The sequence below is a fragment of the Bradysia coprophila genome, unplaced genomic scaffold, assembly GCF_014529535.1.
Source record: "Bradysia coprophila strain Holo2 unplaced genomic scaffold, BU_Bcop_v1 contig_350, whole genome shotgun sequence".
Lineage (NCBI taxonomy): Eukaryota > Metazoa > Arthropoda > Insecta > Diptera > Sciaridae > Bradysia > Bradysia coprophila.
Window position 1 is genome coordinate 8,624,754 of NW_023503608.1, and position 11,622 is coordinate 8,636,375.

The following is an 11,622-nucleotide window of genomic DNA, read 5'->3' on the forward strand; positions in this document are numbered from 1 at the left end:
TCCCGCTACCAACATATATACAAAAACCAATTTATGAACCACTTTTATATGTGCGATAATATAATTTCCGAATTAAATTTTTTGATAAAAAACGATAAACGATTTCGGTGTGAGTGTATTGCGATTTTTCGAATGTTATCATCTGCTTTTTAACTTTATACACCTTTTGCACGTTCCTCCACACACTGCTATAATAGCAGTCTAACAGACACAAAAGTAAATAGCATAATCTAAACAACACGAATTAAATGAGCAGCAAAACGTTGTTTTATTATTCTTTTTTTTATATTTTGCGACAGGTATTTTAGTTTTTGCGGGTTATTCAATTGAACATGACAGCGTTTCTCATTTGTATTTGAATACTAATTACTTTTCGTTTATAAACTGATTGGCTAAGCTATATATGTGTTAAGATAATGAATTAGTACACATCTACTTTCCGTGTGATAAGTAACAAAATTCGCAAAATTTCGTTTTTATTGTGCCATCAACACAACGTGAAAATCATCGACTTACAGAAGTACACATAAATACCACAGTGTTGTTCTACATGCAATATAAAATTTCGGTATATATATATGTCAACATGAACAACAATTGAGTGATGGAATACCTATTATGTATAATACGTGAGATAAAACCGTCAAAATAATGTGACTCAACCCAACGAAACTCAACGTTGAAATAGACAATTTTATCGCGGCTAATTCCATTTTTTACTCGGAAATCAACACCTCAAGTATCGCCGAAAGAAAAATGTAGTGGTAGTTCGTTGTAAATTACTGACCTGCAATTAATTAGTGAAATTTACAATCAAAATCGGTCCGGATTTTGATTGAACAAATTTTTTCTGTTGGAACTACTGTTCAACTAAATTAACATCAACAATGTCTGCTACAGCTGGGCTTATTGTAATTGGACTGTGGACACTAGTGAGTAAAGATAATCATTTACGACGGTTTTTTTGCATTTTAATTATTTTTAATTTGTTAAATGCATGCACATTTTCAAATGACATTGAACGTTTGAGGTTATACTATGTGTGTATGGTGAGAACATCTCATGTTTTATTTTCGTTCTTAAAGTTTTTTTTATTAATTTTATTATATAACTGAATGCGAAGTCGATACATTCAAATATATATTGATAACTGAACAATCTGAAATGCGATAGGTATATACACAATGAAGATGTGTAGTGTATACACATTTGTAAGTCATCGTTTTTATAGTAAAAAAATAAAACGAATTTATTCTTAAATTGTTGTGATATACCATAGGTAATACATGGATACAGCACCGAAATGTTATAACGTTAAAGAAACATTCGCATGAATTGTTAATAAAGCTGGTTTTTATTCCACAGCGATGATAAATAGATGACTGAATTACTGAAGTAGATAACTAACATTACATGCTCTTCCTGAATAGATATTTAAATTGGGATTTGAGCTACCGTATTATTTGCACGTTGATAACACATTTATTTCTAAACACCAGAGAGTGAAGAAAGAATTCCATTTAGAGTTTTTAATCATTGGATTTACTCATGAAGATAAAATGTTGGTTTTTATTCATTCCAATCAAATTTCTTAGATTTTCAGTTAGATATTGGTATTAAAATGACCTTCATCCTTCTATATAAAGTCCATAAAGCTCTCTTCAATGATAAAATGTAAAAATTACACATTCCAAGCAGGTAGTTTCAGCCTAAACGAAAACGTTAGGGTTTCGGGACTACAGGAATACAAATTAAGACTTTAATCGTATCACTTCCACATCCAAAAAATGAGTATTATCAACGCTGGTAGTATACATGAGTCCTAACTTTGACAAAGATATTTGTGTGATGGTCTTTGTCAAAGTTCTTCATAGAGGTATATGGAGCTAGAGATAGATAGGTTGATAAATTGTTAATATTGCTATTTTGCAAATTGTTCGAAAGGGATTCCTCTTCCTCGTTTGTTTTACTTTAATTGAGTTTGATTCCTGAACCAGTTTTGACCTAAACCTGATTCAATCAATTTTGATTCGGCCTGATTTTACCTTATTACCTTAACGTGATTATAGTGATCAGGTCTGAGCTGACCTGATACGAGACAGATTCACCTGAAAATTTGAATTGTCAGGTGTAGGTTACTTGAAAATTGATTTGGCAGGTTCAGGTCAGGTTTGTTTTCTAAAATTACCTGTTGCGACTTCTCAATTCAGGTAATACTGATTTTTGATCTTGGTCGACCGTCGACCTATTGCGAGCTTTAATCTTGGATAGAAATGTCAGTTCTAAATATTTTAAATTTCAAGCCAGGCGTCATACCACAACGAAAGAACAATCGACTGAAATTTTCTGTAAGCTCTGTCCCGTTTACTCCCAAATGGTAATGAAATTGCCGACTTAAATAAAACTTATTAAATCAAAAATATTGCAATGAAAAATCAGGTTAAGTCCAGGTATTGATGCGTATGTGAGGTATTAATGACTGTTGTAGTGAGTAATTGCTAGAGTAACATATTTTGTTTGAACAATTTTCGGTAAATTTTACAGTAACTTTCTCTTGCAAATATTTCTGTTGCAATTAAGACATTGATTCCAATACACCAACAATAATCTGCAGCATGCAAACCGAAGTACTACTCGATTTCCGAAGTCGGTTTCTCTAATATTCAGAATCTTCAAATATTTTCAATTTTCAGCATCTTTATTGTGTGAATGAATCACCTAAGACTAAATCACACTTATAGCCAGCTTAATTCAATGAGTAATAAATTGATGAGATTCTAATCCTTTCCTTTTTTTCGTAGTTCCAATCAGCGGCTTACGGATCTCTGGCTTTAATGGGATTATTCGTACATATGTGCCAATTGGATATGAACGGAAGCCGGCTGAGTCATTTTATCTACACCGTTTATTTTCGAGGTAAATAACCGTATCATTTTTCAAATATTTGTACGCGCCATATTGTTCAGTAAGCGAGAGTGCATTTTGATCTGATATTCCCCGTAAACAATTCGAGGTAAATATTGTAACACATTCTCTTTTCTGTTGCATTGAAATGTTGATATGAAGTTGTGAAGCACTCACGGTACATCATTTTCGATTAGGCTACATTTTGTAATCGCTCGAAATCTTGAGGGGGAAATCTACTCTCACTGCACGAAGATAGCAATGATAAGATATTTTCAGAGTTGTTGAAGTATCAACTGGAGGTGACCAGATATAAATATTTCAATGAACAAGCTAAATTTAAGGAAAACGAATGACCGATGACTAATGTAGTAAAGTGCGTCAATTGTATTTGTTGACAGATCTGCTGTTTCACATGATTATCTAACTGGCTTCAATTTTTAAATACTGATTTATAGACAGTATTGGAATGGTAAATAAATTAAACATTTGACGTTGGCGGAGTCTTGCCACAGCTGAATTTCCTACAAGCCGGTCTCAAAACCTACACTCCCAGTATAGTAGTCAAGCAAAGCTGAATAATCTTTGCTTCTTATATAGAAAACACACTATTCTCGATATGCTGGATATACTAGCGTATGTCTAGTGTAAAAATGAAACGATACCCCTACATAGTCTCTCGATTATTTACTATAATAGAGAATCTTTGTGGATCATCTGGTGGATTAAGCTGATCGTAAAGATCACAAGATCGAAAAATCCGTCGTAGACAAATGTCTAGTTTAAAAATGGTGGAACGAAAGAACTTTTGATCTATAAGAATTCTTTATGAGTAAAATCGTGAATTCTTCTAATAATTTGTATTGAGGTTTGAACGTATCCGGATTTTTGAAGAGTGTGGTATTCAAATAATCCTTGCTTCATTGCGAATTCAACGAGGTATATCTTGCCTCTCTCGGAATTGTCGTTTTCGTGTTCTGTTTGAAAAATCGGTGGTTCTCAGGTGGAATATTTTTTTCACCCTGATTATCTCGGGTAATAAGGGGTCGATTTGGTTCAAATTTTAGGGGATTGTGCATGGGTACCATACTCTTCAAAAGTCTGGATGGCACGGTCGATTGTTTGAAGAATTCGCGATTTCACTCAATGAATTCTTCTCCACAGTAGCACTTCTTATGTAAGAACTATCGGAGTGGGTCGCCCGACAATGTAACATACTCGAACTCAAATTTATCGTTTTTGAACATTTATATTTGATGGAATAAGATTCGAGACATAATAGCCACCCACTTCTAGTGGTCCTGATCCCCCACGTTATATCTCACTAGTTTTATGATATGTAACGTTAATCATCACATATCTTGCAGATCACAAATGTCAACCAACAGACTGGGACTTTCTTATTGGTCAACCCGTTCCCATCACTCCAATTATGCCGGACATCACTGAAGTGGCATCAAGGACTCATATATTCGCCTTGGTATATTTCATCATCAGCATAATATGGTTGGTGACGTCACTGATGATGTTGGGTGAGTATCTCCATACAGAAACTAGTCAGATGTTTCTTGTCATATTGAGCGTGACGCAAATATCATTGTTTCAGTTGGTACCTGCATTTCATGTATGGGAAGATGTGGCTATTATTTGATGTTCCATCCGTGGATCTATGCTACCGTATTGGTTGTCATTCTGGATGCCGTAGCAAGTGGTTTTTTCATTTGGGATCTCGTTGAATCAACGGTACTGTTTTTATGAAAAGATTGGAAAATTTCTGCTTAACTCATTTAGTCATTCTATATTGCAGTCCTGGTCGTCGTTTTTAAATCATTTGGAAGTCAGTAACGCAAGTAGCCTGCCGTCAATTTCCGATGAGTATATCCTAACGATTCCATCTGTAATAATGTTGTGCACAGCTGCTCGATTGTTGATATTTTGGGTACTGAACATTGCCTTCATTCCCATTGTACTGTCGTTGGGAAAGAAAGTTGTCTTTGGCGAAATTATGAACGCGAAAAGAGAAAGCCTTCAGTTGCATGCTAGACCAACTTTTGAGCCGGGTAATCCTCACAACAACAATCAAATGGGATACATGATCGGAGCTGGTATAGTTGGAGACCACGGACAACGTTCACCAAACGAGGTTTGTGTGTATGCGTCTAATGCGTTTGTTACGACCATTTAACGTTGCATAATTTATTGATCGTAGGTGCAAAATGACACAAGAAGATACAATGATCCCGTTGGATACCAGCCGAGCAACATTCCAGAGTACAATCGGCCATCGCAGGTCGTATATCCATTGAATGCGCGTCGACGCTTAGAACCGTTAAAAGGTCGTGAATCACCGGTCCGTGACGATGATTCATTAAATGGAAATGTTTTCACCGTCGCAGATAATGCTAGAAATTCCAAACTGGATAATGTGTACCAGTCGCACGACAAACACAAGCAGAGAACATCATCCGCTGATAAAATGTCATATCTTGGTGAATACGAACAAAAACGATTGTCCATAGAACGACCGCACTTAAATGGATCAAAATCGTCTAAATTACCGCACGAATTGAGCAACGAACCAGCGAAGCCAAGAGCAGATTTGCGCCATAGTAATCCGCCCGCAGAGCTTCGAGGCCAATTGCCCTGGTCATATTTTAAGAGTCGAGACGATGTGTCAGGCCCAAGAAAAACGTTTACTCAATTGCGAGAAGACGAAGATGCCCCGCCAGTACCTGTGCCAGATTACACATTACACTTTCCGAAAAAAGACCGGCCCAGAACCAGTTCGGTGAACACCGACGATGGAAGTGAGTTAACGAAATTTTGATTTTTTTTTTGTTTAAATTTGTGCTTTGCATTGACGACTTTGAGCGCAATAGATGGCTTTATTTGGCAGATTTCATTATTATTGTAGCTTAATGAGACATTGATTTTATTTTTATAGAATGGAACGGACCGGAGGCTCGTTACTAAATATTTAATGTATGGATTACGATTGACGCTTACAAAATTTTATATTCTGCGATTTTGAAAGTGATCATGAGATTATTTAATCAACAAAATTATAATAACATCAACCAAAATCAACGCGACCATGTGTGTACTGCACATTTTATTCTTATGATGATAAACCGAACATTGAAATTAAAGTAAAAAAAAGGATTCCAGACTGTATTTTCCTTGCTACACACAACGCAGTGCTGGTATTATGCTTTCTATCGTTTTTTTTGTGTTGAATTGTATGGAACCAGAAGAAAAAAATCGTTCAAAAGAAACTGAAATTTTTTCCATTGTTATCTTATCAATCGTATACGGATTAAGACTAAGTGAAAATATTTTTATTTTGTGATTCGACTGATAAAAATCCAAAACCGTTAAATGTATTATAATCGGATTATATGAAATGTGTATCAAATTATGCTTCATTTTTGGTTTGTTTTTAATACCTTTGACTCATGTACACATTCCATTTGAACAATTACCGAACAACCACGCAACAGTCAGTGCAAATTCTACCATCGATCGCATGCATAGTGGTGATTCAGCCTGACATTGTCTTTAACACATTGAATTACAAGAATTTTTCGCCCGAAACTATGACGTGCCATCAATGAAATCAATGAAGTTCTGCTTTATTCTAAACTGCTTTGAATTGACCGTTCTACGTATTGTCAATGTAATTACCATTAATGGTGATTGCAATCCTTCAGGTATATCGATATTGATCGATTTGTTTCGGTGTTTCTGCGTCTCTAAGTCATCAGGTAGCAGACTTAACACCGTCAACCCTGGGACAATTAGAAAATAAGACAAAACCCAATTAAAAATCATTCTGGCGCAAGAAAGATTTTTTTGTACGTTAATATTAACACTATGATTTTGTCGGTGCACAATGTGAGCAGACCATGCAATGCATGCATACCGCTGACATTATTGACACAAAAACGCCAAACGGTACCAAAAACTCAGTTTTCAAGTGTGCGCACTAAAAGTTTCTTAATAAGTGGTCAATTTTAGATGAAACATACCGCCAGACCTTAAAAATAAAAAATAAAAAATTGCACTTACTAAAATCAACTTTCTTCAAAAGGTGCCAAGGAATAGTAGATTATTCACATCTGTCCACATGTTTATTTAGACACTTGGGGAGTTATTGCATGAGCCGAAGGCGAATGTTATAACCCCAAGTGTCCAAATAAACATTTGGACAGAGGTGAATACGCTATTTTATCTACCGACGGCGAAATAATAGCACTTTTTCACTGCTATTATTTCATCTAGGTAGATAAAATACCTCACTGATATAAGGCTGTATATAAGAGACTTGTACGAATACTTTCGCAGGCGCTCGTATACGTATACAGCATTATAGCAGTAATGTACTGATAAATTCATGTCAAAAGTACTTGTAAAGATCCCCTCTAGTGATTTCATGCAAACGTAGCCATGGCTCATGACCTTTCAAATAATAAATGTAATAACAACTAATAAATGTAGACAGTGACGACAGTGACTCAAGGCTGTAAACTTGCCGACCGTTACTTTATTAGAGAAACACATTCTTTCACACATAATCCGCATGATCTACTACAGTTTGCAGCCTTGAATCGTTTAACCGAGTCTCTAAATGGTGTTAGAGGGGAGCATATTATTTTCAGGTACTTAATCAAATCATGCAAGGAATTTTCAAATCTTGAAAGGATCAAGTAAGTTATTTTAAGTGCAGCTCATGAGATAGTAGTCCAGGTTCTTATGTCGAAAAAAACCGTCTAGCGCGCTAGAGAGTTTGGTAGAATTTCGACCACGGGATATTCTAGAGGGGGTCCAGGTCACCTAACAAATTTTTTTTTAGGTTCCCAAACCGGTCGAATCGGTAAAAAACCGGTTTTAGTGTAAAACTAAAAACATCTATATCTCCGTTAAAAATCAATATTTTTTTATGCGGTCAATTTTATTTGAAAAGCCGATCCATTGCCGACATTTCGTGGAATAACTTTTTTTGGGATCTCAAAGCTGCTATCTGGGATGTCCTAAAATGTGACACTAAAAAACCGCTAACTTTGACAATCACTGCGGCCTGTAAATCCTAACTGATTTTAAAAATTTTGTTAGGTAACTTGGACCCCCTCTACAATATCCCGTGGTCAAAATTTCGTTAGAATCTCCAGCGCGCGGAATTACATAAGAACCCGGGCTATAGCTAGCCTGTTTCTGTCCATTTGTAAGATGAAATTTTATTGGGTTTTAGAAGAAATTGAATGGTTTTGAGGTAGAAGATGAAAAGAAGATGAACGCTACATCATATCAGGAGCAGATAGTGCTTCTGACGAGTACCTATAGTAGTAAATATATCATTTTCACTTAATTTTCGTTATTTCATCTTACAATAGATCATTGTCAATGTCGTTTGAGATGTCAAATGAGCTGTCATTTTCACAAAGCTAACCAAAATGTTACAAAAATTTATATGGAGCTGTCATTGTTTGAGGTTAGCTTTGTGAAATTGACAACTTATTTGACACTATTTTGAGAGAAGAACAGTTATTTGACACTGATCTATACTGTTTGATGATGTCTAGCTGAATAAAAGCCTTGCACAAAATGGGATAATAAAAGTAGACCAGCGCACTAGAAACAGCCTTTATTAGAATAAGCCCTCGATTAATTTCGTATTATAACATAGTCGAGGCTAGGAGACGGCTAATAATGTTTACTGTAGCTAATACAGTTTAATCAACCTGTCACATATTTATTCATATATATTCATCTGTTATCAATAACGACGACAAAAATAATGACAAGCTCTGGGTAATATGGTCCTTTATATAGTAAAATACATGTTTAAAAAAATTGAAGTATACAAGATTTGAAATCAACAGATTAAAAATACTTTGATAGTAGTAATAGAACCGATAATAATACTGATCATATGCTTGCCGTCTGTGACAGGTTAAAATTAAAAAGAAGTAAAGAGTACTCGTCGCACAGACTGGTAAGAGGTTAATTGTAAGATGAATCCAGCTATCCAGCCTTGATCTCACTTGTAACCCCGCTAAGCGAGTGATCAGAAAATCAGTTTGTTTTTGTAAAAGTAAAACACACTTCTTATGACTAGTTTGTCTCTCAATTCCTTTATTTCTGTATACGACCCCGAAAACGAGTTCTTAAATCTGAAACATTTTTTTTTGTTTGGAATGGTCCTGGTATCAGCCTACCTAATTTGGTAATTCGATTCTTGTAACGTAAATAAACTGAGCAATAACGATGAAAAGGCAGAATCATCAATATCTTGACGATTGTTTTTGAGTTGGTTTTAACGGTGATGCCTCATACGGATTCGAGCGAGGCATATGAGGACTATAATCAGGAGCTGGCACATTCGGTTCTTCGCGTCGAGTATTACGATGGCTTAATTCTCGCACTAACCGGGCATTGTTGTTATCTCTGCGTAGTTCAATCTCGTCGTCACGGCTCCTTGGTGGCGGATAGAAAGTAGATTGTGCTGGCCGACTCTGCGGCAACGGCTGATTGTCATAGTGTCGTCTTCGTTCTTCGTACAATGCTGAACCAACGCGTTGTTGATTACGTTGATCAACGGCTACTGTTGGCGCTAACCATAGATTTGGTTGGTTCCTGAATGAAATGGAAAATATTGTTGAAATTGAATGTTATCGTCAGCAACGACTAAAATGAGCAACGAGCAAAACAAACTACTACTACTCAAAACTTTTATCAAATGAAGTAACAGATTTAATGAGTTTAACGCTTTTAAACGGCAATAATTCTGCAAATTTCTTACTTTTGTCCGTAAGCGTCGATTGGATGAGCCTTTTCGTCATTGACGAAAGCTCGGTTAGTCGTTCCAATTGGCTCGGTTGGCTAATGGAACAAAGAATAATTTTTTCTTCTCAATACTCGAGTTTAAATTTAAATGGGTTTACTTGGAATTTGTTGTAGTCAAAGATGTTGAATGTTTGAGCAAACAAGTAAATCGCCAGGGCTACATTTATAATCCATAAAACAAATCCTCTGAATGCTATTGTCATCATTGCACCGGAAGCAGTTTGGGCTGCGATAAGAACGAATTCCGTGGTAGTGAATTCAGCAGTTGGTATTTGATGAGCTAGATGCTGTACGTTTTTCGAAGATCAGGAATTAGTTCTACCTTCCGAGAAGATTTAGCGAATATAATTACCATTAAGTCGTTGTAATCAAGGGCAAATAGAATGCCGAACGCAAGATCCATTAACGACAGCCCTACTGTTATGAAGATCCAAATGTACAGGAAAATATTGGCAATTTTTATGTATCGGTGTGTCACAACTGTTGAGTTTTTGAGAGAAATGTTTTTTTAGAGTATAACTCGACAGAGGGTTTTTAGACTTATCAATTGTACTAACCAGCTATCAATGTGATTGAACTTATTGCCCATAAAATGCTAACAGCTAAATAGACCCACATCCAAGCATGAACATTTAGCGGTGTCATTAAATTGAGCTGTTCAATTACGCCAAAATTGATATCAGGTAAACCGGGCTGGAAGCATCCACCTAGACAGGAAGAAAGCCAATATTAAAATCATCATCAAGCTGCATTGAATGTCCCATACCTCGGAAGTACAATTGAAACAGTGTCAATTCAGTTATTGTTCCGTATGAAGCGATCATGTTTGTAAAGTCCATGTTGCAGTAATAGGCAATTAGCCCAACTATTGATAAGCTGATCCATGCTAGTGATTGGAACTGGAAATATTTAAATTTACATTTTCGTTTCGCAATTACGACAGTCAGCAATTAGTGTAGTTTGAGCGTGTTGCAGTCATATTAAAATCTCTAAGGATGTGTCAAAAGTATATGCCTGTCAAGGCCAGGACATAATATTTAAGGCTAAAGTTGCAAAGGTTCTCTAACACTCGCTACCTATTTCCATCAAGTACCAGTAATTTCGTTCCAAATGGTCGTCAAATCACTCAACTGATTTTATAGTGATGATTTAATCGTTTTACGAGGCATCATTCACCAAGAATTCTTTAAACAATCAAAGTACAAAAAAAGAACCATTCGTCGAATAGATTGATCATAATGTAGTTAATCATCATCTGGCACATGTTAAATTACAAATTTGAACAAAAAAAAGGTGTTGGTCGATTCAGTTTATCTATTAGACCACATAAGTCACATAAATCAGTTTTTTTGAAAGATTTTTATGTGCCAAGAAAATTTGGGGATTAGTTCAGCCTAAATTTTAGAGATAGGAGAGAGGTATGTGAATGTCGAATCGATGGAATTTAGCTATTTTTTCGTTCCCTTAGATACCTTTTGTGGATTGACTACACACTGACACAGTAAAACTCTTCGATACGAACTTACGCTAGAATTGTTCCATCAAAACCTTCGAAAACTGAATTAGGGATGACTTCATCAACTTATCATTTTCATACTCACAATTCCTATGGCACCAGCAAATATAACAATCGGTCGTAAAAATGCATATGACTCGTACATTTTGAATTTTTATGATTGCCAATTGCCTGTTGTGCGCCGTATCGATTAATTGGATATTTTTTTTTTGCTAAAATTGCCTTAGCTAGTAAATCATCCACCAATCAATTAAATTGTAACAAGAAATAATAAAATTTTTCTAGCGACACTTATTCATTGCACATAAATTTCCGACTCACTATCGCTCAATATCTGTTTTAGAACTGAACGTAAAGAT

General features: G+C 35.6%; 2 protein-coding genes across 3 annotated transcripts; one reads left to right on the forward strand and one right to left on the reverse strand.

Moving 5' to 3' along the window:
- Positions 1–203: 203 nt before the first annotated feature.
- LOC119080718 lies at positions 204–6,329 on the forward strand. 2 transcript variants are annotated; one of them, XM_037189200.1, is made up of 7 exons: positions 204–932; positions 2,802–2,916; positions 4,272–4,436; positions 4,511–4,647; positions 4,712–5,047; positions 5,114–5,711; positions 5,849–6,329. In XM_037189200.1, exons 1-7 carry the CDS (start codon positions 888–890, stop codon positions 5,875–5,877), a joined length of 1,425 nt encoding a protein of 474 aa, XP_037045095.1. In that variant the 5' UTR covers positions 204–887; the 3' UTR covers positions 5,878–6,329. The 2 variants fall into 2 exon arrangements, with proteins under 2 accessions (XP_037045095.1, XP_037045096.1); XM_037189201.1 differs by having other exon boundaries at positions 290–932; positions 4,712–5,049; positions 5,119–5,711.
- Positions 6,330–9,021: 2,692 nt separating this feature from the next.
- LOC119080743 lies at positions 9,022–11,622 on the reverse strand. The gene is made up of 7 exons (XM_037189292.1): positions 11,349–11,622; positions 10,514–10,646; positions 10,305–10,454; positions 10,100–10,227; positions 9,846–10,034; positions 9,704–9,783; positions 9,022–9,537 (listed from the first exon to the last, which is right to left on the reverse strand). The coding sequence occupies exons 1-7, from the start codon at positions 11,406–11,408 to the stop codon at positions 9,186–9,188; spliced, it is 1,092 nt and encodes a 363-aa protein (XP_037045187.1). The 5' UTR covers positions 11,409–11,622; the 3' UTR covers positions 9,022–9,185.

Excerpts from the sequence above, each read along its gene's own strand:
- LOC119080743 (XM_037189292.1), bottom strand. The coding sequence starts at position 11,408 with ATGTACGAGTCATATGCATTTTTACGACCGATTGTTATATTTGCTGGT. Across the intron at positions 10,647-11,348 it reads TTGCTGGTGCCATAGGAATT|TTCCAATCACTAGCATGGAT; the intron begins GTGAGTATGAAA and ends AAATATTTCCAG. Across the intron at positions 10,228-10,304 it reads TTCAATCACATTGATAGCTG|TTGTGACACACCGATACATA; the intron begins GTTAGTACAATT and ends AAAACTCAACAG.
- LOC119080718 (XM_037189200.1), top strand. The coding sequence starts at position 888 with ATGTCTGCTACAGCTGGGCTTATTGTAATTGGACTGTGGACACTA. Across the intron at positions 4,437-4,510 it reads GACGTCACTGATGATGTTGG|TTGGTACCTGCATTTCATGT; the intron begins GTGAGTATCTCC and ends TCATTGTTTCAG. Across the intron at positions 4,648-4,711 it reads GGGATCTCGTTGAATCAACG|TCCTGGTCGTCGTTTTTAAA; the intron begins GTACTGTTTTTA and ends TCTATATTGCAG.